General features: G+C 37.5%; 3 protein-coding genes across 5 annotated transcripts in view; all 3 read left to right on the top strand.

The window, feature by feature from the left end:
* Nucleotides 1-139: 139 nt before the first annotated feature.
* On the top strand, nt 140-2,195 carry LOC149052179 (adhesion G protein-coupled receptor D1-like). 2 transcript variants are annotated; one of them, XM_089185694.1, is made up of 5 exons: nt 140-213; nt 406-494; nt 683-803; nt 1,102-1,143; nt 1,268-2,195. In XM_089185694.1, exons 2-5 carry the CDS (start codon nt 442-444, stop codon nt 1,418-1,420), a joined length of 369 nt encoding a protein of 122 aa, XP_089041820.1. In that variant the 5' UTR covers nt 140-213; nt 406-441; the 3' UTR covers nt 1,421-2,195. The 2 variants fall into 2 exon arrangements, with proteins under 2 accessions (XP_089041820.1, XP_089041857.1); XM_089185731.1 differs by lacking the exon at nt 1,102-1,143 and having other exon boundaries at nt 1,268-1,998.
* A 1,833-nt stretch (nt 2,196-4,028) lies between these two features.
* Nucleotides 4,029-25,862, top strand: part of LOC149052180 (uncharacterized) — a 65,829-nt gene continuing 43,995 nt past the window's right edge. The window contains exons 1-7 of the mRNA XM_089180363.1: nt 4,029-4,141; nt 8,866-8,901; nt 9,297-9,671; nt 10,736-10,963; nt 11,192-11,295; nt 11,391-11,450; nt 11,732-11,930. Coding sequence (XP_089036489.1) covers nt 4,108-4,141; nt 8,866-8,901; nt 9,297-9,671; nt 10,736-10,963; nt 11,192-11,295; nt 11,391-11,450; nt 11,732-11,930 — 1,036 coding nt within the window. The 5' untranslated portion in view covers nt 4,029-4,107. The remainder of the gene's footprint in view (nt 4,142-8,865; nt 8,902-9,296; nt 9,672-10,735; nt 10,964-11,191; nt 11,296-11,390; nt 11,451-11,731; nt 11,931-25,862) is intronic.
* LOC149052181 (low affinity immunoglobulin epsilon Fc receptor-like) lies at nt 18,970-25,590 on the top strand. 2 transcript variants are annotated; one of them, XR_016179560.1, is made up of 6 exons: nt 18,970-19,042; nt 20,350-20,724; nt 23,190-23,585; nt 25,029-25,162; nt 25,260-25,319; nt 25,545-25,590. XR_016179560.1 is itself a non-coding variant. In XM_089181733.1 (3 exons), exons 1-3 carry the CDS (start codon nt 19,024-19,026, stop codon nt 23,417-23,419), a joined length of 624 nt encoding a protein of 207 aa, XP_089037859.1. In that variant the 5' UTR covers nt 18,970-19,023; the 3' UTR covers nt 23,420-24,005. The 2 variants fall into 2 exon arrangements, 1 of the variants encoding a protein (XP_089037859.1); XM_089181733.1 differs by lacking the exons at nt 25,029-25,162; nt 25,260-25,319; nt 25,545-25,590 and having other exon boundaries at nt 23,190-24,005.

The raw sequence follows: 25,862 nt of genomic DNA on the forward strand, positions 1-25,862 counted from the left end.
ACATCAATAGGGTACTTTTTACCTTTCTTCTCTCTCTCGCGCACTATCAAGTTAAGTTCATTTTATTTTTCTTGTTCCGTTTTTCCTTGGGTCTTTTTTTTTAATTCATTCTGATGACTTTTATTCTTGTCTTTCAATTTTATTAGTTGTTGGCTGTCTTCGACCAACAATCTGATCTGGATATTCATCTCCTTTGTAACGTTCATCGAAGTTGTGAGTTTATGATTAATTTATTTCACGGTGCTTGGTTTACCGAACTAGTTACTCACTATTTTTCTATAGGACTCACTATGTTTCTTTGTTCGACCTAAACTAAACAAATAACTTCTATACTAAGATTCTCTTGGCTTCTCGACTACCAAGTATAGAAACTTAATTCAGTGATTTTAATGGAATTTTTAATAGGTCAACATCTTGATACTCGTACGAGTCATAAAGGAGATGACCAATTTGGTGCAGCCAACAGGTGAAGACGACCATATTCAGCAAATACGGTAGGATTCACAACACAAAATTATTCAAAATAATAAAAACAAATTTCCTTAACAAGCTGTACGTACGGCAACGTTCGCCCGGCCCCCTCATCCCTTGACCAGTTTGCTATTACGATACCTGTTAATGAGACTGCGAAAAAAATTATCAACCCTTATGCATGCACCTTCAATTTTGTTGTCGATCTTAGAATTGGTATCAAAGCTTGCGCACTGATGATTCCTTTACTGGGTGTCACGTGGCTGTTTGGTCTTCTTTCGCCTATACAAAAGGCTTTTGCTTACATTTTCACAATACTCAACTCTACTCAGGTGAGTGTCCGATTGAAACTCTTAAACCCAATCAATCTAGATTGTTCAATTTACACAGCTCTAACCGAAGAGAGAACCCTTTATTAGGTGATATAAAAAAAAATTAAAAACCTGTTAACTATCCACTTGACCCGAAATATATTCGTAGCAGTCTTGTTAGACCTATTAGATACTGATTCTTGAAGACGATTATTATATGCATTGTGCACTGAGAAATTCAAACAACGCACGCTCCGCCGCTTCCTACCTAAGTGCAATATTGTAAAAAAATTATCTTGAAATTATGTTTCTGCAACAGGGTTTCCTGATTTTCGTTCTACACGGCTTACGAAACAGTCAGGTAAGAAAAGAAAACTAAGTCAAGAATAAGGAAAGTGCACATTATAGCACAAATGTTTAAGCATGAATAACTATTTGAATGAAATTTGAAAGAAATGTATCGTTTGTTGCTTGTCTATCTGCAGATCAGAGAGCGATTGAAAAGAAAGATGAACGTGGTTTTTACCACTTCAAATAAGGAGGACTCCACAAGGAAGAGCCCACAGGTCAATTCAAGTGACGTCGGCGATGCACGGGCAGTTGAATTGCAGCCTCGCAGTGACGTTAAATCGAATTAGCACTCTACTTAAGTCAGTGGATTTAACTGTCTGCCAGTAACATTCTATTCCATTGAACGATTGTGTAGTAAATAGCGATTAGTCGATGGCGATCGATCTGAGTTTCAATCTGCTGTTAAAATGTAATGTAGTAAAAGTAAATTAACTTAAGGTGCATCATGTAAGTCGTTAGTTTTTAGTTAGTAGGACGGATGTAGAGCTACCGAGTAGAAATACTGTCAATAAATTGTTATAACTATTATTATTATTTTATTATTATTAAGTGAGATTGTTCTCTTGTTTATTGTTTTAGCAATTCACCAGCTGCAAGTGCTATTTTTTATCTTAAAGGCCTTTCCAGAACATCGCATACATAAACTTGCTAAAGATCTTTTGTTAGCTACATGCTAAGTTGTCCTCACTAAGGATCAAATTATCGTAACTACAGGTTGATCTGGCTTGTTATTAAGTGACTTTCATTAAAGGTTAAATCTACTTTAGAAGTTCAATGAACTCATGACATGAAATAATTACAAATTCTTCTTTAATTAACCATGCGTTTAGTTCCAACACGCATTTGACTGCCTTCTTTGAATCCTCGTGCGCTACATTTTAAGGCTTGCTACATGATGCTTTCACGTTTCATATCGGAGAGGATACTTGTCAAACAGTACCTTGTTACTGTAATATAAGTAGCCTCGTCCAACATCTACTGTTATTACTTATGAATAAACAGATGAATAGATAGATGATGCTGAGTTAATGAATAAATAACTATGTTAAAAAAGAAAGAAAAGAGATTACATATTTTAACCCTTTCATGCCCAAGATCTCATTTTTAATTCTCCTCACTGTCTGCCATCCAATTCGCAGGTGCTACTTCTGAGAATTTGGTACTGGATCAGCTAGAAAATCCTCAAACTTAAAGTTTTCCTTATTCTCATAACCTGTCTGATCGATATTGTATTGATACTGTAAGGAGAAATTATGTCTCGGTCACTCATGAAAGTTAAACGATTAAGGATCACTTGAATTTTTCAGTCCTTACTCTCCGCATTCCTTAGATAAGTATTTTTATTTCGAATCGTAAATGTATCGATGAGTTCTGATATTTACAATCGGAGCCGTGGTAACCAAAACTGGAGAAAACTTCATTTCACAGCGATCGAAGAAAAATTGCGCACAGTAGACAATTTAAAGGAACGAAGCGTAGTAATAGATATGTTAGGTAATTCAATCAGCCCCATTTCTAAACGTCAATACAAGTGAGACATATGTCCTAAAACCTGCTATTGCATCTCCCCAAATTAATTTGTTTCTTGTTCTTGTAAACACTTCTTGAACAATATTATGGTTTTGACATGTGACTAGAAAAAAAAGAATCGGATAAAAATATTATACGTACTTTTCTTCCCCTACTTTCAAAGGAGCAAAGAGAAGTGTGCACGGTAGGAATTGACGCACTCACAGCGTAGGTTACAACTTAAGTATTATCTTTGCTAGAAAAACAAATTGCAAAAATTTATCCTTCAAGCTTTACTTTTTTCCTTAATGGGCCTCGAGCACTGCAAAGAGATTAAGGGATAATTGAGCAGTCTTTTTCCAGCTCAGTTTTTTCGGCAACGTGATAAGCACGAACGCCTTGCATAAAGCTCAGCTAATGGAAACACGACAAACAATCGACAACATTTTATTATTAGGTCATACCTGTTTATAAATTAGCATATAGGGCTACTGGCACTACCATACTTCATCAGAAGAAAATAAACAAAGGAGAGGATTCTGAAATGCATGAGATTATTCCTCTACACCGGTCAAATGTGATCGGTATAAACGCTTCAAGTGGCGACTGACTCAATGCATTGCGGATGAGACTAAGGACTATTTGAGGATCACCCTGCAATTTACTATGGGCGAGCACTATAGATGGTGATGAGAGAGGCACTTGAAGAAGGGATTTTCCTCCTCCTGAATGGAAAAGGTTAGCATTCAAAGAGATGGAGTCAGAAGCGAAGGTCTTCATGACGCTTTTACCGTATGAGGGGAGAAGGGTGGGGGGATAGATTTGTTTTGCAAGCTGAAGGCTTGACTGTTGGTCGTAAGGCGCCGTTGGTTTTCTGTCCAATTGACGATCAACCCTATTAAAGTTATATTTAACTCACGCTTTAAGAGGGCATCCTTTGACTCGGGGTTTTCCACAATAGAGTTGTAATAATACATGTTAATTAATACATGTGCGAATAATTAATGACATACGAGGTTAAACCCATCGGCAGCATTTCATCTGCGAGTTGAAAATTAAGAAGTAATTTTCGCTTATTTGTACGAACAGATGGGACACACACGTCAGCCACCGGTGAGTAATACAGCATTCTCGTAAAATTTGAAAATAGTAAAAGTGTTTTTGTCCCGTTAAATTCTCGATCTTAGAAAGAAAACCATTGCTTTACACCTGGTGCATGTTTCTTTCAGTATATTGGTCTATCTATCGAAAAAAGTGAAAAAAAACTGATGACTCATGTCATGAACTGTCGACCGAGTGTTATCATTTTCATTTATTCTAGCTCCTACTTAACAGTTTTAGACACTTGAAGAAATTTCCTGTCATTTACTGCTCCCAAATACAATAACTTTCGTCTGCCGACAACTGCACGTAGCAACTTATACATATCTGGGGCTTGATGAAGAGTGAAACTGAATCCTGAAAAATGGCAAAAACCCTTTTTATAAGTTCTTGGTTTGGTAAGTATTACCTTTAATATTTCTGTTAGTTTATCATAAGCAATGAAAGCCAAGCGCTTGACTATCATTTGCAAAAGATTCATATCGACTTAAGAGCTAATGTCAGCATGCATCAGACAAACAGTGGCAAGTCACCCAAAATGTGCTTTCGCTCTTACTTCTATATTTTGTAGCCTAATATGTCCTGATAATTGTGGTGTAGTTTTTTTTGCGAAAATATATTTTAGTTTTCGAGAAATGATTTTTTTTCGTTCGACCACTCAAATATGCAAATATTCACCGTGAATATTACCCGAGTTGTGTGACCTTGTGTAACGAATGTGCTTGACCTCCAGTATTTCTGTCAACATAATCCATCGTTTTATCATCTAAACTTAATCCCCTGACATTATTAAAGCTGGCAAAGTCGTATTTATTTTTTGGTGAATATTTTTGTCCGACATACTTTTCCTATGTCGAAGAGTAGCATCAAAATAAAGACAGTTTTAACAATGACCGATATGACAGAACCTACTGAGCTTCAAGCTTTTAAAAGATAAAAGGATGGTTAAAAAGTTACTGCAAAAATTTCCTTGTGTAATTGTGTTGTTCTATCTTGAGACGAACTCAAAGTCGGGCAAAATTTACTTGCTAGCGACTATGAAATATACATGGCGTGCCTATTTGTCGGCACCGTTTACCGGCATAAATCATTACAATTTATAAAAAAAAACTAGCATAACACTCTTACCTTGTTTATTTATGATTTTATTAGCGGTTTCGATTATTATATAACGCCTGGGTATTACTTTTTGACAGGAGCCCAGGTTTTGCGTTGTGTTTTCCCCTCCCCCATTTACATCATAAGCTAGTCACGCAGTAATTTATACTGACGCAAATGAATATTTATCCTGTAGAGAGATTTTTGTTTATGTTGAATTGAAAATATTAGAATATATGCCTTTTGTGGTCACTAATCGTTATTTGAGTGGCAGCGAAGCAGTTAAAGGCGGGTTGTTGCTTAATGCTATTGAAATTCATAGTAAACGTTTGAACGTGTCCTTTAGTAGCATGTCGTAATGATGTGGGATATTGATCAAATGAAGCCTTTAAGTGCTACTGTGGTTCTTTCTTTATTCACTCCGAGCTTTCGCCGTTCTACGGCATCATCAGGGAGGACGATAAAATATATGCGCTATGGTTTTAAACGTTGGAGGTGCCACTGTAAATTAACATAGTGTAAAACTAGCCAGTAGGATGCATGAAAACTAATGGCGTAATAAAATGTTCTAAAATATGTGTTAAAAACAGTTAATTAAAATAGCTCATTAAAATAGAAGATCGTTAAGTTCAGTGCATTCCTCACGGGAGTTCAGTCCCGGCTTGTGCTTACGACTACGACTTACGACTTGCGCACAAGCCGGGACTGAACTTCCGTGAGGAATGCACTGAACTTAACTTTAACACATATTTTAGAACATTTTATCACGCCATTAGTTTTCATGCGTCCTACTGGCTAGTTTTACACTATGCTAATTTACAGTGGCACCTCCAACGTTTAAAACCATAGCGCATATATTTTATCGTCCTCCCTGATGATGCCGTAGAACGGCGAAAGCTCGGAGTGAATAAAGAAAGAACCACAGTAGCACTTAAAGGCTTCATTTGATCAATATCCCACGAAATTCATAGTATTTAGACAGGAGAGCAAAGCGTGATACTCTGGGAATAAAAACTTCTGGGGGCCTTTTACATGATATCGGAATGAGTTTTGTTCAAAAACGACTTTATACCGGTTGTCACATGATACCAGAGTAACGTTTATTCGAAACAAGTTATTTCTGAATGAGTTTATTGAGGTTTTCATTCCAGAACGAAACACTCATTCTTGTACCTGTGTAATATAAACGTGGTAAGACTCGTATATCTATATGAATCTTCTTTAGGAGTGAGGGAAGCATAGAAAAGGACAGAAAAGGACATAAATAATTGTTTTCACATGCTAAATTATCTTGAATGTAAACGCGGTGTGAAATTAATTTCGTTCCGGAACGAAACTTATTTAGGAATTATGTAAAAGGTATCTTAGCGACGGAACATTAGATTGTTGAGGTGGGGGTGGCTGGGGCAAATCACCTTTTTTTTTTTTTTTTTCATTGGGGGGCAAATCTTTGTTTTTAGGTACTAACCGGGGGGGAAAAGGCGATCGGAAATGGGTAAGGATGCTTGTCGTACCTTTAATCCGGCACATCAATTAAAGCATTCCGATATCACTTCGATTGAAAAATGTCAAAACAGATCAAGTAAATCGGTTTTCTTACCATGTCTAAACTATTCATGTTTAGGGTGTTCTGTTTCATGAAGGAAAACTAAACCGTCTATAATATGGCCATGCCATTCCTTTATTAGCTATGCTGTCCTACAGCTAATCTTTAAACCAGCTTTGTATTTGCCGATCTATTTGACATCCCTGTATTTTTGGTGGTGACGGCCGCCCATAGGACTGCTTCCTTTCTCTTTTGAAGCTAAAATATCATTTCCAGCCAATTAGACCGATAGACGATGATCAGTAGAAGCTAATTAGTTACAGTTACTTGCAATCATTCATATTTGATTCATATAGATTTTGTAACAAAAAAATTAGTGATAAAAAAGAACGAGCGCACGACCTCACCAAAGTGCTTTTTTTTAAAGTACTTGTTAGTTACAAAAATTAGCATATAAATATGACAGTTAAAAAAAAGGACGAGAAAGTAACAAGCATTTAAGATGTGTTAAAAATTACATAATTGCAACAATTAAAAGCAAATTGATATTCATTCATATCCAATGACACACACCTACACAAACAGTCAAATTTTGGCATAACATTTTGAGGCTCTTATAATAGATAGAAGCTACAGTAATATCTTTTGTTTGACACCGAATGTATTGAATTAAAATTGGATTATCATTAAAGTGTCCCCCCCCCTACCCTATGGAGTAAATAATGAATTCAAAATAACTTGAAAATTCATTATTTAAATTTGTATACAAAAAATAGAACCGCTACCGCATCGCAGCTAATAAAGCAACTCTCTAATGAAGTTTGGATATAACGCGGGCTCTCTTTGGTTAGAAGAGAGTGCTTTATCAAGGTACAAAACACGGAGCTAAAGCTGTCACACCATCTGCCAACTTGTACTTTGTCCGACCATTTCCCGGACTTTTCTCTAGCCTTTTTTCGTTAATTGAAAGTGAAATTCCGGAACAAGCGAGACGGCAACTAGCAACAGAAGAGCTAAACAAAAGTTTGTTAACATGCCGAGCGCCATATATTTTCGTGTCCAAAAGTGAAACATAGAAACACATAAATGATGAATGACATAACTGTCAAAAGTCGTACAAATCATGAAGGTGGCAGGGCGACTACGATCATGCTTAGGTTCACTGAAGCTAACTCATCATGGCGTTCTCTGGTCATTGCGGTGAAGAAAGCCCCAGAAATTACATCGGTCGCCCTTTGAGTGAACGAGTAAAAGCTTGCTCTGATATCGTTTCCGATGCGTTGCGTGGAAGTCACGGCAGCCTAGTTTTACGGCGCTGTCATCGCGAGAAATCTTCATTTTCCTGTGAATTCGGCTGTCGTTCATTCATAAACCACATGCCTTAAGCAGTTTTTTTTTCCAGTTGTCACGTATAAAAGCTTGGGTGTTTTTGTGTGTCGCGATTCGGCCGGATTTCACTGAATATTTCATCTTCAGGTTCTGCATGTAGACTAAAAAGCTTCAGGCAAGTGTCAAATTCGACCTACCGAAGTATTTCAGTTTGTGAACTATTACACGTTCTAACTTTAATGGTTTGACATTCTAAAAAAGCTTTAGTCTTGTTCAACCAATCAGATTATTTCAACCATTCTAACAAGGATTCTGATTGGCCTATTGTAGCGTGCTTTATGAGAGTATAGAGCATGCTGATGACACTGTTTTCCCTTTTGAAAATTGACGGTAACGAGTGAGGAATTAAACGGATTCTTTATTACAAAACAAATAGAGAAGCCTTCAATGTGCTCTGTTCTGTTGTAAAGCACTTAGGAAGCGGTTAGAGCACTCAAGAAGCCCAGAGAAACACTTGACTGTAAATTCTCATTAGTTTGTTGTATTGTTTTTCTGTGAATTTCCTTAGATGACCACAAATAGCATACTTAATTCTTCAGTCACTCGATTTAGTAAAAATAACTCGTCAAAGAAATCATGAGGGGACGTAAGCGGCCTCAACTGTAAGTACTTTTTAGAAATGCTAGGATATTATCCTAGCATTCCTAACATTCCGAGCTGCGCGAGAGTGTCAAAATCCGTGCGTAAGTCAGAAATGTCACTAGACCTTAAAAAGGATGAGGGCGAATAAATCGTGTGGATATGTTTCTCTTTATAATCTACAATGTAACGCAAAGGAACCGGCCGAGGAATAAAGGCACTATTAATTGCGTGTGAAACAAAAGCATTAGCTGATGACATTTTGATATCAGGTATTAATTCATTTATCTTCTCATATTTATTCCCCCTCATCTGGCGTACTTTAAGTCTAGTAATATTTCTGACATCCGCACGGATTTTGACGCTCTCGCGCAACTCGGAATGCTAGGAATGCAAGGATAATATCCTAGCATTCCTAAAAAGTATTTACAGTTGAGGCCGCTCGCGTCCCCTCATGTATATCTCAGTGAAAATAAGAAACTGAATTTATTTTTAACACTCGTACTTCAGCTATCCAGACTTTGATGATGCAATCCGTGAGAGGAGGTAGGGCTGTGATTTATCTTTGGTGTATATGTGTCACTTAAAGTAAAATTTGGCCCAAAAAAAGGGGAAAGGTGTGACTCTGATACATTTACAAGTTGTTGAATAGGAAAGAACAAAGATGCAGCTTAAACCATAGAATCGCCATTGTTAGGTTGAGTTTAGTGAGTGTAACTACGTTGAAAAGGGTTTAAATTTGTACTTAAAGACGAGATGTTGAGCTTATTGTGAACTAGAGAAAGGTTCATCACACATGTACGAGGCACATAAAGTTAGTTAAAATGTCTCTATACTCTGCTATATATGCATATGAACTAAAGTAAAGTGAGTACGTCAATTTCATGTTTTCCATAGTTCGTTTTCAGATGCTATTTTTTGTTTTCTCCTGTAATCTATAGAAAGCGACAATGCATGTTTTAAAAAAACCCACTACATTTTTTGTACGTTGGGAAAAACATGGAACGAGAGCAGAAGTTTTTGCAAGGCCGAGGGCGGTGATTTAGTTTCCATTGAAACCGAAAAAGAGTTGGACATTATCATTAGTGATATCAGAAACTACAATAAACAAAGGTGGCACATCGGTTTGGTAAGAAAGAACGGGAGTTGCACCTGGGTGAGTGGAACACCGCCAACTATTTATAAATTGGGAGAGCATTCAATTGGGTGCAGAAATAGGGGCATGTTAGTCAAGAGCCAATCGTGTAACTTTGCAGATCAAGTCCCAAGCGGTAACGATGTTCCGACTTTGCCATATATTTGTGAAATTTCGAAAGGTAAGAAAATATTACATTTGTATATTTCACTTTAAAAAGAAAGACGCGTTAGGAAAGTGTCACCACGCCACAGAGTAGACAGCTATGTCCAAGTGTTAATGTTAACTGCGTTTTTCCCCCCGTGATGTTTCTTGTGTTTCACAGACGTGAAGAAAATTTACGTTGGTTTACTGATAGACAAAGGTATAAAGACAACCCACTCTTTCAATTAGTTCTTCAAATTGTTAAAAGAAGAAAACAATTGAACTAACTGGGGTCCCAAAATGAACTTTTTCAGCGCATTAGCATCGAGGAACCCTTCTTTTGCTTGAGAGAAAACATGACTCACCTTTTTTAAATTGAAAACTTTAAGTCACGCGAAGAAATTTTTGGTAGTCATCACAATAAAAGATTAGATAGATGCTGACTTTTACGTGGATGTCTCAGAAAAAACTACCCGCTAGATTGACATATTTGAAGGCCTGGACAAGGAGCCTCCTGACCATTTTCTCTCTCTATGCTTTACCCATCAAATCCATCAAATTATTCAAATAAAGGCGCTGAATTAAACCTTTTTCCAGCAAGACGAAAATCGAAGAAAGGGCCGTAAATTCATCAGAAACAGTTCAAGATAAAGTAAAACATGAAAACGTCATATTCAATGGTTTAACAATTAATACGTGCACGTTTTTCCTGGTATTTTCTGGGCCACGTAAGGGCGATTTCGAATTACAAAAAGTAGACAAAATGTGTACTCATATTTTATGTTAAACCGGTGATTAGGGGATGTGTTATTTTACTGTTATTTCATAAAAAAATATTTGGCGTCTAGTTTCGAATAACATCCGACAGCCCTATCTGAGCATCGATCACATAAGACGTGCACGAAAGACGAAAACCATGTAAAGGAAACAGTAGGAGTTTTCTGTATAACCAATACAAAATCGAGTGCATTTAATAGTTTTAATCGTTCAAAGCGGCCATTTTGTTACTACGCTTTCTGTCCGCACTCTTGCCCTTACAGTGTAATACTAAGACAATTTTTTTTTACATAATGCGGTCTTGATCAACATTTTTCTTAAAAGATTCATCAATATCTACATTAACTTCGTCGCCCTCGCCCTCGCCCTCGCCCTCGCCCTCGCCCTCGCCCTCGCCATCGCCATCGCCATCGCCATCGCCATCGCCATCGCCATCGCCATCGCCATCGCCATCGCCATCGCCATCGCCATCGCCATCGCCATCGCCATCCCCATCCCCATCCCCATCTCCATCTCCATCCCCATCTCCGTCTCCATCCCCATCCCCATCCCCATCCCCATCCCCATCTCCATCGCCATCCACATCCACATCTCCATCCCCATCCCCATCCCCATCCCCATCCCCATCTCCATTCCCATACTCATCCCCATCCCCATCTCCATCCTTATCCTCATCTCCATCCCCATCTCCACCGCCATCCCCATCCCAATACTCATCTCCATCCCCATACCCATACCCATACCCATCCCCATCCCTATCCCCATCTCCATCCTTATCCTCATCTCCATCCCCATCTCCATCTCCATCGCCATCGCCATCGCCATCGCCATCGCCATCGCCATCGCCATCGCCATCGCCATCGCCATCGCCAGTTGAGCAGCTGGTATGTTTTGTAAATAGTCATTTACCGTTTTATACATGTCGGTTTTCAGGATCTCTTCTGTTTACAAACGTGAGAGACATTATTTTTTAATTTAGGCAAAGGAGTATATTTCAAGATTTGGCGGAATAAATATTAGCAGAAATACTTCCATACAGGTATCTAATTTTATTTGACTTTAAGGTTTTTTAACTTTGATATATGTTTGGAAACGATAAAAAAGTAAATATCTGACCTTGAATGATAAACCACCATCAAGCCACATGAGGTGAAAATGGCGAGGCTTCAAAAATAGTCCAGGCTCCTAAGAGTTCTTTAGCCGATGAATACCCTGGAAACCATTTGGGGCCTCCTGCTAGACTCTTTCCGCATTCTTAAAAGGAATTGCATACGTGAGACTGGCTGGTTAATCACCTGGAAATACTTTATGTAATTGTAGGAGGCTGTAACTGTGTTTGAAGATTTCATCTTAAAAATCAAGAATGTCACAAAAAACAAGGCCGACACAGAAGAGGTTAAAACAATAAAAAAATCCATCTTTGAAGTAGCAGAGGCCGTCGAGAAATTTGCTCTTAATTATGGCAAGCGACACCTGAGTGAAACGAGACCTTCGGAAAGGATCATTTCCCCAACAATGGGTGAGATTGCGGCCTCTGAACTTGTTTAGTTTCAAAGTATATTCCTCTGTTTCGTACTGACTTGCTGACTGACTGTTGTTATGAGCCCAACCTATTAGAAATGTTATCGTTGAATGTCATCGATTCATCTGTTCTTTCAATCTGTTTGATACTTTGATTTTTTGCGGTGAAGAAGGAAATTCAAGGTATTCTTAAACAATCAACAAAAGAGAATCGGAATCCTTCAAATTGTGAAACCCTTCTTCTCGCTCTGTTTACTGAAACTTTTCTTAAATAATGGATTGGTGAGTAACACTTTACTCACCGAAATTGACAAATCTTACAGATACTTTCCGCTTACTTTATACTATACAATGAGCTCAAAATTGGTCTATCGTCTGCGATGCATATAATTCCAAGATTTATGACCGCGCTCGTAAAAACTCCCCTATGAACTCTATAGTTCTCCGACGAAACGGTTCGAGGAACGACTCACTTTTTAATTAGTTTTACATTGAAAAAACGTTTTAAAATGGTTAAATTGTCGAATAGTCGTCAAAGGGCAAATAAGATACAAGAAATACACTTCCATCCTATAAGATTATGACATATTTTGTGTACAACATAAAACACATGTTTGTGTATATGTCATTGACCGTTTTTTTTTTCCCGACAGTTTTGGTCATCCAAAAAGCCCATCGCCAGAATGCGAGTGACTTCAACCTTGAGGAAAAACCATGGCAAGCGAGAATCCATATCGCTTCTTCGAATTTTGAGGAAGATGGTTCGTTTTAACCAGCGTGTTAACTGTACAACTTTTCACTACCTTGCTTTCTCCAATCGAATTTCTGTAAAGATGTGCTTCATTACTTTACACAGTCTATTTTCCTTAATCATTCGCTTTCCTTCCAATGTCACGTAACTCAGAGCCTGATACAAATTTCAATTTTGTGGGTTTTTTTGTTGCTGTTGTTGTTTGATAACTTTTTTCTGTTGATTCTTGGGGGGTTTTAAGGATCATTGGTAGTTGCGTTTGTGTACAAGGAGCTGCATGTCCTACTTCTGACAGATCAAGCCATCAGGAGTGAAACAAACAACCAAAGGTGACGTTATCTTCATATCACTCTATGTTGTTTACCTCCAAAAGCACATAACACGACAACACATAATATCTAAGTTCAACTAAACTGAACTTAGAAAGACTCCTTGATTGTCTCTGACCACTCTACCTTACTTAAATCTACCAAAAGTATGTAATGTTGCTTCCTTGGCTCTGGTCCATTTTCAAATACAATTTCGTTACAGGTATATTAACTCCAGGATAATGGCCGTAACTATGGACCCCAAGCCAGAGAAATTGCGAGAAAATGTCATCCTTAAGTTCAAAAACCTAAAGGTAACATGAAAATTAGCTGCTATGCGCTGTTTTGATTTATTCTCACTGGATAAAATCTATTTTCAGGTCTTGACAGCAAAGAAGCGCTGTATGTTTTGGAGTGGCTTAAGCGAAAGGTAAAAAGACTACAATATATTATTGTAAAGTGTATATCCCTTCTCAAATTAATTAAGTATGGAGGAGAATGAATGAACTTTCTTAGTCAGATACTTTTGGGCAGGTTAACAGTTTCCTGCAAGCCAACATGTTGTTATTTTTAGAGTGGAGAAGTCTGATTGAAATATTTTCCCAACTAAGACTTCAATGGAGGAAAAACTTAACGCAAAATTATCAAACATTACCTCTTCCCCAGAGAAGGATTAATTTTGTGCCCTTCGTTAACTTACTCTTTTTCATGTGTGACAGCTTTTCAGAGGAAGGATGCCATGTAGTTACATCAAAAAGCAACTCAGAAGAGACAGTTTGCAGCTGCAATCATTTGACGCATTTTGCCGTCTTAATGGACTACGACGGTAGCAGAAAGGCAATCAAATAATTTTTATCTTACTCAATAATTTTATGGGCTCAAAAAAGTAACTTTATGATGTCCTCTCATTTTCTATTTTTTTTTTGTAACAGCTCACCGAGGAGGACGAAAAAATTCTGAAAACAATCACCTACGTGGGACTGAGCCTTTCTATCGTCGGGATACTTTTAACGTTAATACTTTATTCTTGCCTCACGTAAGTAGTATACCCGAATATTAATTAGGTCGATTCGCAACTCTTCTCAACTATGCTGGTGAGAAAAAACTATCTCATTGCAGGTCTCCATGCAAATAAGAACATGCATGTCGGATAATTTACAAATTTAAACTTCATTTCATGCCCCATCAAGAGCCCTTGAACAGCTCATGGTTTCACGGTTTATAACTTGTTTGGGTTCAGACTTTTTCCTCGATACATTTTCGTTTTTTGACCTTTCTGGAGCTATATACTGATTTTTTTCTTTCCTTTTCTGTCAAGATTTATTTCATATCTTAAGCGATATTTTGCTATATTTTTAATTCGATCTAGTTGTTCTTTGTGATTCTTGCTACCTTCAGTGTGTTGTTATAATTGTTGTTGTTGCTTTTGTCTAATTCATTCTTTTTGTTTTTACTATCAATTCACCAGAGATGTTCGTCAACCTCTCTCTCAAATTCGACTGAGTTTTTCTATCTCCCTTGGAGCCGGACAGATCATCTTCCTCGCCGGAATAAACGCTACAGAAAACAAAGTTACTGTCCTCTCCTTCTATCCATAGAATGAATTTACTCTTTGCATCGTAAATATCTTGTCGAAAGGAGTACGTTAAGAATTATACGAAAACTCTTTCTTTCCACAGGCTGCCTGTATTACAATAGCAGCTCTGATGCAGTATTTCTTCATGGCCGCTTTCTGTTGGATGCTGATCGAGGCAATTTATTTCTACTTCTTCGTTGTGAAAGTTTACAACATTAACACCAAGATGTACATGCATCATGTCATCTCATGGGGTAAGTTTATTATTTTAAAACTCGCACTAGTAACTGTAGTTTTGCATGCTTTCGGATCGCCAAATATGGTGTTGTCGTCCAGCGAACTGCTTTGATTTTCTTTTTTTCCTTTATGGGTAGGTCTTCCAATGATCACGGTGGCCATTTCACTTGCCATCGCTGCTGGGAAAGAGGGGTTACAAAGCTATACGAGTGATAAATAGTAAGAGAAAAATTCAACCGTTTCTTCTTGTTTTTTTCCTTTTAATTCATTTCATTGCACTCTTTCTTTTGTATTTTTGTATGCAGTTTAGAATCGGTATTATTTCATTTGCTGACAATTTCTCTTTCTTTCTTGTCTTTTTTCTTCTTTGAGTTTAGTTGCTGGCTTTCCTCGACGAAAAACCTAATCTGGATATTCGTCGCCTTTGTGGCTTTCATTGAAGTTGTGAGTTTATGATTAGTGATGGTGATTGTGATTGATAAACCTGTTCTAATTGCTGCCAAATGTTTTTTTTCTCTGCTCTTTTAAAAAGGAAATTAACTATTTATGAAATGACCCCACACAACATTTGCCATTTCTCTTTTCCTACTTACTCACAAAAAACTTTAGACGTTGTTGCTGTTTCCGGGGTTGCTGGTCAATTTTAACATTGTGATCGCCTTCATATGCGAGTAAAACCTCTCAAACTTTTACTACATTGTATGAAAAAAGAAATTATTCTCTCTCCTTGTTAATGTTTCCCCACAGTTTCACATTGATATGCCAAGATACGTTTTTCGCGCAAAAATAACTCATAAAAAAAAAACTTGAAAAAGATGAAAGGAGCAGTAAGAGTAGGAGATATTAAATTTACATAATTTAACGTGAGGCTTTACTTGGCGTGATTCACTCAGTTTAGAAGGTTTTGTTCGCGATTTCTTAGGTCATTGTCAGTGGATTGAAGCTCATAATCTCCCGGTTAAGAGTTCTATTCCCTGTAAATGACTCCTCACTCCACCCTTGTTACCAAACTAGTAACGTTTTTGGCAAGGGTACTCTCCTGCCTTAGCTATTCGATAACCATATCTAAATAACTTATTTATTTTTATTGCATTCTTCAGGCCAACATATTGATACTCGCACGAGTCATAAAGGAGATGACCAATTTGTTGCAGCCACGAGGGGAGGACGACCATTCTCAGCAAATACGGTAAGATTGACAACATCACACTATAACAAAATAGTGGAAGAGATTGCTATGTTCTCCTGTGAGGCTCTATTTGCCTAACTTCCTCACTCCTTAATTGGTAAGGCCTTACAATATCTAACAATGAAACTCTTTTTCAAAGGAAAATAGAGGAATGTTTTCTTTCTAACTTCTAGACTTGGCATCAAAGCATGCGCGGTGATGATTCCCCTGCTGGGTGTCACGTGGCTATTTGGTCTCCTCTCGCCTGTACATAAAGCTTTCGCTTACATCTTCACCATACTCAACTCTACTCAGGTCAGTGTTCGACGGTAACTGTCAAAAATCATTCAATCTCTTTTATTACATTACTTTCTAACCAAGTGAGACACCATTACAATTGTCACATGATACTTTTCGGAATTTTGAAAACAAGAAGCTCTTAACCATGCAAGAGAAAACAGCCTTCTTTTTCAATTATAGGGTAATTATGCGATTTTCCTTTCTTCTTGGAAATCTTAATAGATATGAGACTAATTTGTTTGCGTATTGAAAAATTTATTGATCTTGAAATCACGTTTATTCTGTAGGGTTTTCTGATTTTCGCTCTGCACTGCATGCGAAATACTCAGGTGAGAAAAACGTTAAACTGATTATTAACATCATATCATCATCTTTTAGAGTTTCGATAAATATCCGAGTGCTAAGAACCATATTTCGTGTTCCTCGTCTATCTGCAGATCAGAGAGAAATTCAAAAGAAAGATGAATGTCGTTTTTCCATCTCCAATAAAGAACAACTCCACAAGGAAGAGCTCACAGGTCAATGCAAGCTAGGTTGGGGATGTATGGGCAGTTGAATTTCAGTCTTGCGTTGAATTTGAATCGAAATCGCACCTAACTTAAATAACTGGATCCAGCCAACCGGAAATTACTTAGTACAATTACTTAGTTAATAGCAATAAGTCGGTTACGATCGGTCTGTGTTACGATCTGCAGTTGAAAAGAAGTCTCTCTCTTCATTATTGTGTAAGCACTCAACTAGTTGTAACTGTAACCCTCCTTCTATTATAAGTTCATTTTTTAAGCAATCGTGTATTTGTAGGCAAGATAGTGTTCTTTCTGTTAGTTAAATTGTACTGGTAACAAAAAAATACTAATAGTAATAGCAGCTAAAGTGGACATTCAAAGTTGTTGCTCAATGAATATATAGATAAATACACAAATGGTTGAATAAAAAAATAACTGATTTAAAAAGAATAGAAAAACTCTCATAATTAAATCGTTTTTTAATCAGTTACATTTGCCTTTCTTTTCCGCATCCGTAAGATAAGGAATACCATTTTGAATCGAAATACATCGAATAATTTGGAATTCAATAAGGACGACGCTGGCCGGAAATGGCATAATCCAAGAGATTATAATCTCATGCGCAAACTTCATTAAACAGCGATGAAAGAACTTTTGCACAGTGTAGACAATTTAAAGGGAAAAAGCTCAGCGATAAAAATGCGGAATATTTCCAAGGGCCTGGCTTTCAAATATTACTACAAAGGAGAGGCTAGCATTGAAGAGGAATTTCAACCAGCAAGAGACGGAGTTGATTATGTAGATGCGCTTAACTCGGTTTACAACAGGTTAGACTACGTCATACCTATTTATAAATTAGCATGGATAAAGAAGCGTACGATTTAGGCGGAAGAAGTAATAAAAAAAGGAATATTCTTGAATGTACAAGTACATTTCTCTTTACACCGCCCAAATGCGATATGTCAAAACGTTTCAAGCTTCGATTGACTAACTTTATTGCAGCTAAGACTATTGGAATTTTCCAGAATAACATCGATTATTTTTGAGCTGCTTCTTTCTAAAATTGGAATGATAAAAAGTATTTTAATACCGTGAAGTTTTTCGATTATATTACGAAAAACAATGCTTCACATTTGTTGCGAGCTGCTCTTTGTCTATTGGTCCTTCTATGACGGGAAAAAAAAAAAGACAAACGCCATAAACAAGCTATCAGAGATCAAAATTTGCATTAAATTCTAACTCGTACGAAGGGTTTTATAGGGATGCCGTATATCCGCAACTCGCAAGCGAGGTGAATCAAATATTAGTGTAACGATACCTTTTAACAGCAACCTTTGCTTATCGTGGCCATGATGAGGTGGATGATGAATGGAACTGAATCCGGCAAAATTTTCAAAACTCTATTAACATGTGTGCTGTGTAAGTACAACGCTAGTTATTCCTGTTTGTTAGGCGTTAGCTATCAAATTCCGTGATGAGTACAACTGAATCCGACAAAGTGAGCAAAACGTTTTTTTAAAAGTTGTGCACTAGGTAAGTACCACCTAATTATATCTTGACTTTCCTTTTCCGAAACATTTGTATCGATTTTTTTAACATCCTGTTAACATTTTAAAAAATGGGTTACGTAGGTTCCACGGTCTGCTGATCCATAGTTTGGTAACACCCATGAATATGCAAAAATTCTTGCTAGATTTTGGAGGCCAATCCCACAATATTCAAATTGTGCAGGAGTTTTATTTGAGCGATCAGTGATCAGTGATCAGTGATCAGTGATCAGTGATCAGTGATCAGCGATCATCAGTTGTGCAGGAGTTTTATTTGAGCGATCAGACTTGATAACTGATTAATTTGCTTAACGAAATATCGTCCCTTTCGAATTGTTGCAAGCTAGAGCGAAACATTTTTTTTTCATTGTTTTATAGTTTAGTTGCACTCCGAATGGCCCGTTTAAAGATTCTGTCCGATAGACGTTCTCGAGGGTCCATCGTATCCTTAAAAATGCTTCCCTCGTGTAGCAAGTTTTGTTCAGCCGGTTGTCTTATTTAAATTTCTCCGTCTGCTCCCTAAGGAAGAAAATAAAAATCATGGGTCGATGTTAAAGGGCATGTAGCAAACAAATATAATGCATTAGCACCGTCTGGCTCGAAATCTAATAAACTTTTCCATTGTTTCAAATATTATTATTGAGATAACAATCAGTTTATTTGCTCATTTCTCTTTTACAGTCATCCTTCATGTGTTGATGGATTTGCCAAGAACAGGTTGGGCAGTGCTAATTCCAATTTTAACATTTACGCCCCTGAATTTATGAACGGGGAAAAAAAGATACTATCAGACTGATCATGCTAATAATTAGATATAGACTTCCTATTACAATTACGTCGGATTCTGATTTAAAACGTAAGTTGGAAAGAGTCAACGAGTAACAGTGCTACTACCCTGATCTCCCCAATTTCCAAGTTTTAAAACCTAGCCTAATTCTAATTTTGCCTTAGTGAGGTAGAGGGTTTTAATGCCTATCGTTTGTTATTGAAATTAATTGTACAAAAAATTTAAGAATTTTTTCATGTTTAGCGTGCGTATATCGAGTTATGGATGCACTTGGGAAGTTTGCAGAGCACGAAAAATGCGTAAGAGTAGCTCGAGGTGCAGCCGAGAGCAACTCTAGCTTCTTAAGTGCTCTCCAAACTTCTCGCGTGCATCCATAACTCGATATATACACAGCAAAAAAAGCATGAGCAAATTCTTTCATAACAGAGCGACAACAAGGATATGCGCGAAGAAGCATTTTATTGTGATAGAGTGCAAATTTCTCACAACGTACAAAAAAAGTAAACAAACGTCCGTGTTGGCTGTTTAAAAACACGCCACATTTTATACCTTGGTTTGAGCGGAAACATTTGATCCAGTTAACCGATAACTGTGAATGAGAAGCTCAAAATTTACGGGGAAAATGGAGAAAATCAAAGCCAAATGAACTCAAATGTCACGAAAACTGAAAATGTTTTAAAAGTCAAAGACCCGAAGTTATCAAGGGTTTTGATTGTTCAAAATAATGTTACGCTGCCGTGCAAAGTGCAAAAAACAACAATGAAAACGGAAATTTTACCTTTAAATGTTGTTAATGACCAATTGGTGATTTTTTGTTCCCAGTGAATGTCTTTCGGCCAAAATTTGCTGCAGCTGGTCTTCCGACGAAATTGCGAAACGTGCAACTTGCGAGTTTTTTCGGCTTTATTTTTGTTGCTTGTTGGATCAGGATCTAAAAGGTCAATGCCGATAGAAAAATTGGGAAGTTCTTAACTGGTTTCATCTATATTTCAAAGAGGAGGAAAACTGCACTGCAGCTTAACAGGACGGAAACTCTGGAGCCAGGTTAAAAAAAAATGCTCACGTCATCTTATTTACGCACGGGCGTGCCGCGTAAATGAAGATTTTGTTCATAGCAGTTAAATAGGACTTCTATATATAGTATATGTTATAATACTTTCTCGTCTCCATCATCAGCATCATTGTCATCATTAGTACACATTTATTCATTAGTATACCTTTGTTTTTTTGCTTGTAGGGTGCCAAGCAATTTGTTTCAAAAACTCCTCTTACATATTTTCGAAAACCGGAATAGTTTGGGACAACCACAAGTGTGTCTGCAATTATCAGAAAGGTTATTTAGTCTCCATCGAAACTGAAGAAGAATGGCAGTTTATCAATCATGAGATTCAAAAGCGTGGTACTTGGAATACTAGTGCGTGGCATATCGGTTTAGAGAACAAAAGCGGGGTTTGGACTTGGCTGAGTGGAAAGCAACTGAATATTTCGAAATGGCGAGATTCTGAGCCAGGTGATAACGACCAACGGGCGGAAATATTTAAGAATGGAGGCCTCTTTAATGGTATCTCTCGAGATGATGAAAAAAATGCCTACATTTGCGAGATGCCCGGAGGTAAGATCACATTCCAATCATAAGTATATTATGTGTTGATACATTGCAGTCTTGCACTTGTGTAATGAAATTTGCTCTTGCTTCTTAGAATGAAAATATTGTTCACAGAATATACTAAGCTTACCTAACTTGTACGTGTGAGCGATGAATGAACTTTTAAACGCGTTTTAGTTGTTGGACATAATGCCCATGAAAGTTTCCGGGACACATGTTTCCAAAAAAATGATCATTCTCATTTTTACATCGCCTGCCGCTGACAAGACAGTGATCGAAATTGTACATTTCGTAACTTTTGTCGAGTGCCCTACGATTGGGATAATTTAGCCAACGGAATTTTACGTTGCCACAAGTTACCAGGCGTGTTCACTGAGGTCAGTGAGTATATGCATGTTGTTTTCAACATAAAAATCGAAGTCTTTTTATTTTTTTGTGCGTGGGTGGGTGGTGGGGGTGTGCGTTTGTGTGTTTCTTGTACGAGTCAGAGATAAATATGTTATTCACTGGGTAAGACTGTGACCAAGGTCTTGAGCATCGGTACCTAAGACAGAGTGCACAGTTTTTCCCGATATGGATAGAACTAGGCTAGTGAATAACAGTTTTTTTCCCTTAAACTCAACGAAATGTTTTCAAAAAGAACCTGGTGATTTAGCGCTAGATCCTCCATGAACTGAACAATTTTTGACCGAGTAAATAGTATTTGAAACAGAATGAGTTAATAGTGTAGATTTAAGAGAAGCCTCACCTAATTATTTTCAGTTGTGTAGTAAAAGAGATGAGTTAAAACGCATCCAAACAAACTTTGAAACATTTTTTACCAGTATCTGTCACATTCTGACACCTGTCAATAAGAGATTGCGTAAGAAAAAAAGTGCATGCTCGCTTTAAAGCAACAGCAACAATAACCATGGTGCTAGTTTGGCATATAAACCTAAGTGGAGAGTTATTGCAAATAAATTTAAATCTTTGTTTTGAATTTGAGGGAATTTACTCTTTTGTTTGGCACAATCGCATGTGTAACTGTGCTCTTTCTCCAAAAGGAGAATTTTAATGCAGCTTTTGGTGTTGAATTCCTTCGTTTTCTGTTGTGAAATTTACAGTACCAGTGTCCAACTTAAGCAGAGTTGCAAAGACTTACAGAAAGCGTATTTGAAGTACAGAAGATTTCGTTCACTGTTTTTCAAGGAACAAATTGTTTGAGAGAGTTCAGAGACATAATGAATGAAATTTCCATTGATTATTTCAATTTTAAACAAATACTTTAAGTTTTAACTTTCTGAGTTACTTCTAGTGACGGTTTAGTTTAATTACGAACGGTTTTTAGGCCGCACGTCAACCCATTTAATGACATATTTGTTACCAAAATTCATTTCAAAACCATTTTTTTGCAGGCAACCAAAGCGATTTGAGGGAGAGAGAAAGAGAGGATTAATAATTTATTAATCGGCTTAATTTTCTTTGAAATTATTTGCGTAAAAATACTGCCCAGCCGGCAAAACGAAATGAATTTACGAAAATTGGCAACAAAGCTAGAGATATAGCCGGCGGCTCGCTCAAGCTGGGAAAATACGGACCGCATCAATAATCAATAATATTGCAGGATTCGTTACCATGCCCTCTGAGAAAAACAAATGATAAATAGAGTTCTTTTGAGAAAGATTGTCGGAAAAAAAGCGTTTCAAAAGTGCAAACGATAACCCGAAATGTATTGTGGGTAGCTTTCAGGTCATGTCAAGGATTGACCTCAGGATTTCAGGGAAATCTAAGAAAATGTCTTTTTAAGGACGAGGCATCATGGGTTTGATGAACCTATTTTATGTGCAAGACTGACTTTAAATTCTAAACTGCTGAAAAACAAAAACAAGAACGAGACACCCCTTATTAATTTATCTTTACTTTTTAAGTCCATATTGATTACCGTTACCCAGATAATCTTTTGAGATTGTCCCGTGCACTTTAAATTTCTGCTCTTTTTCCGAAAAATTTTCCCGTAACAACTGAATACGGTTAACTGCGTATCTCCGGTTGCACATCTATGAGAACTTACACACATTTAATTTCACGTTTTTTTAAGTCTGTTCAGATGGGGGAGAAAGAATAGGGGGCGGGGTGGGGAGGGAGGTGTCAGCTCAACGAGGAATTAATTTATTACTCAAAAACACAACTACCAAAATCACATGAACTCATAAATAATCTTATGTGAAGTGAAGTTAACTGATTCAGAAAAGGTCAGAGATTGCGGACACCGTAGTGAAAAAAAGATGTATTCTATTAATTGACACTGATCAAACATAATGTTAAAAAAATAGGAATCAAATAGAGAGGAAGTTACGTTTCCTATCTCATTTTCTCCTTTATTGTGATTGTGATTATTATCTTTTTATGTTATCATCATTATTATAATTATCAGTTTATTTATCACCTTTATGATGATTAGTATTTTTGTTTTCATCTTTATCATTTTGTAGAATGCCCAAATATAACTTTTAACAACTCTTGGTACATAATTTCGGTATATGGAAGGTCCTGGAACTGGAACAGAATCATCTGCCAAAGCCAAGGAGGGGACCTAATTTCCATCGAAACCGAAGAAGAATGGAATTTCATCAATAACGAGATTCAAAGGCGAAATACTAAAAAAGGCTATAACGACAGCTGGAGTATTGGTTTAAGAAAAAAGGCCGGGAATTGGACCTGAGTGAGTGGAAGACCGCTGACTTTTTGCAAATGGGGAAAATGGAAGCCAAGTGGTGAACACGATGCAGCTATCATGTGCAAGCGGTCCATTAGTGGCGAACAGGGCGTGTTTGGTAGTGTTAATCGTACAGGTCGACAGAACGCTTATATTTGTGAGATTACCAATGGTAAGTTATTTGTGTTATTTTTATAAAAAAGAGGCCTCACCAAAACGTTCTTTGCTGACGCAAATATCAGTCGATATTTTTCGCACTCTATGTCCTCCAAACGAAAATGCGTGAGTGTAGCTACCGTTAATCCGTTAATCCATTTGATCATAACCTGACAAACGACAACTACGCTCGAGGGATTCTTTCCTGCTAACCAATACCCGAAGTATCAGGCCTTTCGCAAAGCCAGTTGGCACCACGGCAAGTAGATCCTTTCCAGAACCAGTGTAGAACTGATTACTCCATTCTGTTTCGATTTTAATGCGCGAGACATACTACATTCCAGAAGACACTTAAGTGCCTCCTCGAAGCGGAATCGAAACTGACAACTTTCTCATTTACAAAATTTGCCATCTTTCGCATTTTCCCGCAAGAGCAACATGTTCAAATGACACATTTGGCTTGTGATCAAGCTTGTGGAGCTTAACCACACCAATCAGGAACTCCTGTCGTGGGCGAGCGGGGTTTTTCAAAATAACAATGTCATCGGACAGGCGTAATCTTCACTCCCCTACCCCCCCCCCCCCACCCCACGCTTATTATTGACCGTCGACCATCCATATCTTAAGCGCGAAGATCTAGAAAGCTCCCGCGTGTTTTACAAGGTTCACTTACAAGCATTGGCAGTTACTGCTCTGATTTTTTTTCTTTAACTCTACTTTTTTTTTTAAATCTGCCTGTGCCACCTAAGCACTACGGGGCTTTTGATATTTTCAACGATTTGAATTAAGTTTTTTTTCAATTGGAAAAGTTAGGGTTGCGCTTTTCCCAGATGCGACCCCTTCCTTGAATAGCAAAAATTGCGAGAGTGTTCCGGCTAAAAAAAAAACATTGTTTTGCAAAAACAAAGTAATAATGCTAGAAGTCTTTTTCCAGCGAGACGATCAAGGTTAAACCAAAAAATTCAAAAAGTAACAGACTCCTGAAAAGGGTCAGTAAATTCATTGGAGACAGTTTAAGATAAAGTAAGAAATGAAAACGTCATATTCAGCGGTTTAACAATAAATACGTGCCGATATTTTGCGATTTGAGTGGCATTTTCTAAGCCCCGTAAGGGCGAGTTGAAATGAAAAAAAGTGGGCAAAATGTGTACTCGTATTATATGTTAAACGAGGAATGTATTATTGCACTATTATTTTATTCACTAGTATTTTCGAGAAACGTGCTACAGCCCTATCAGAGCATCGATCATACAAGACGTGTGCGAAAGACGAAATTAATGCAAACGAAACATTAAGAGTGTTGTGCATAACCAATAAAAAATCGAGTGGATTTAATAGTTTTGATCGTTAATAACAGCCATTTTGTTACTCCGCTTTCTGTCTGTATGTTTGTCTTTAAAGTATAATACTAAGGTTTTTTTTCGTATGATGCGGTCTTGATTAACAATTTTCTTTAAAGATTCATCAATATCTACGGAAACTCCGTCGCCTTCATCATCACTCGGAATAGTACTTGCAACCACGCCATTGCCGTCGTCGTCCTCGTCGCCGTCCAAGTCACCATCGCCGTCGCCATCGCCACTTCGGCAGCTGGTATGTTTTCTAAATAGCCATTTACCATTTTTTATGCACGTCGCTTTTCAGGATGTTCTCTGTTTACAAATGTGGCAGACATTGATTTTTATTCTAGATAAAGGAGTAGGTTTCAAAATTTGGCGGAATTAATATTACCAGAAGGAATTCCGTACAGGTATGTAGTTTACAACTTAAAAGTTTATAATTTAAAGGCTTTAAGCCACATGAGGTGAAAACGTTGAGGCCTAAAAACTAATTCAGGCGCACGAAAGAGTACTTTAGCCAATAAATATCGTGGAAATCATTTGGGGTCTCCTGCTAGACTTTTTCCGCATTCTTAACATGAATTGTACATATGAGACTGGCTGGTTAATGGCCTTGAAAAATTTTATAATTGTAGGAGGCAGTAGCTGTGTTTGAAGATTTCACTATAAAAATCAAGAACGTCGCAAAAGACAAGGCGCGCACAGTAGAGGTTAAAACACTTAGAATGTCCATCTTGGAGGTGGCAGAGGCCGTCGAAACATTTGCTCTTAATTATGGCAAGCGACACTTGAGTGGAAAGAGGTCTTTGGAAAGGATCGTTTTCCCAAAAATAGGTGCGTTTGTGGCCTTCAATCCTGTTTAGTTTCGAAGTCTATTCCTCCGTTACTTACTGACTTGCTGACTGACCCACTGAATTGTCTAATTTACTACAGCTAGATGATGTAAGAACTCA

The sequence above is a fragment of the Pocillopora damicornis genome, chromosome 1 (genome assembly GCF_964200805.1).
Source record: "Pocillopora damicornis chromosome 1, jaPocDami1.2, whole genome shotgun sequence".
Taxonomy (NCBI): Eukaryota; Metazoa; Cnidaria; class Anthozoa; order Scleractinia; family Pocilloporidae; genus Pocillopora; species Pocillopora damicornis.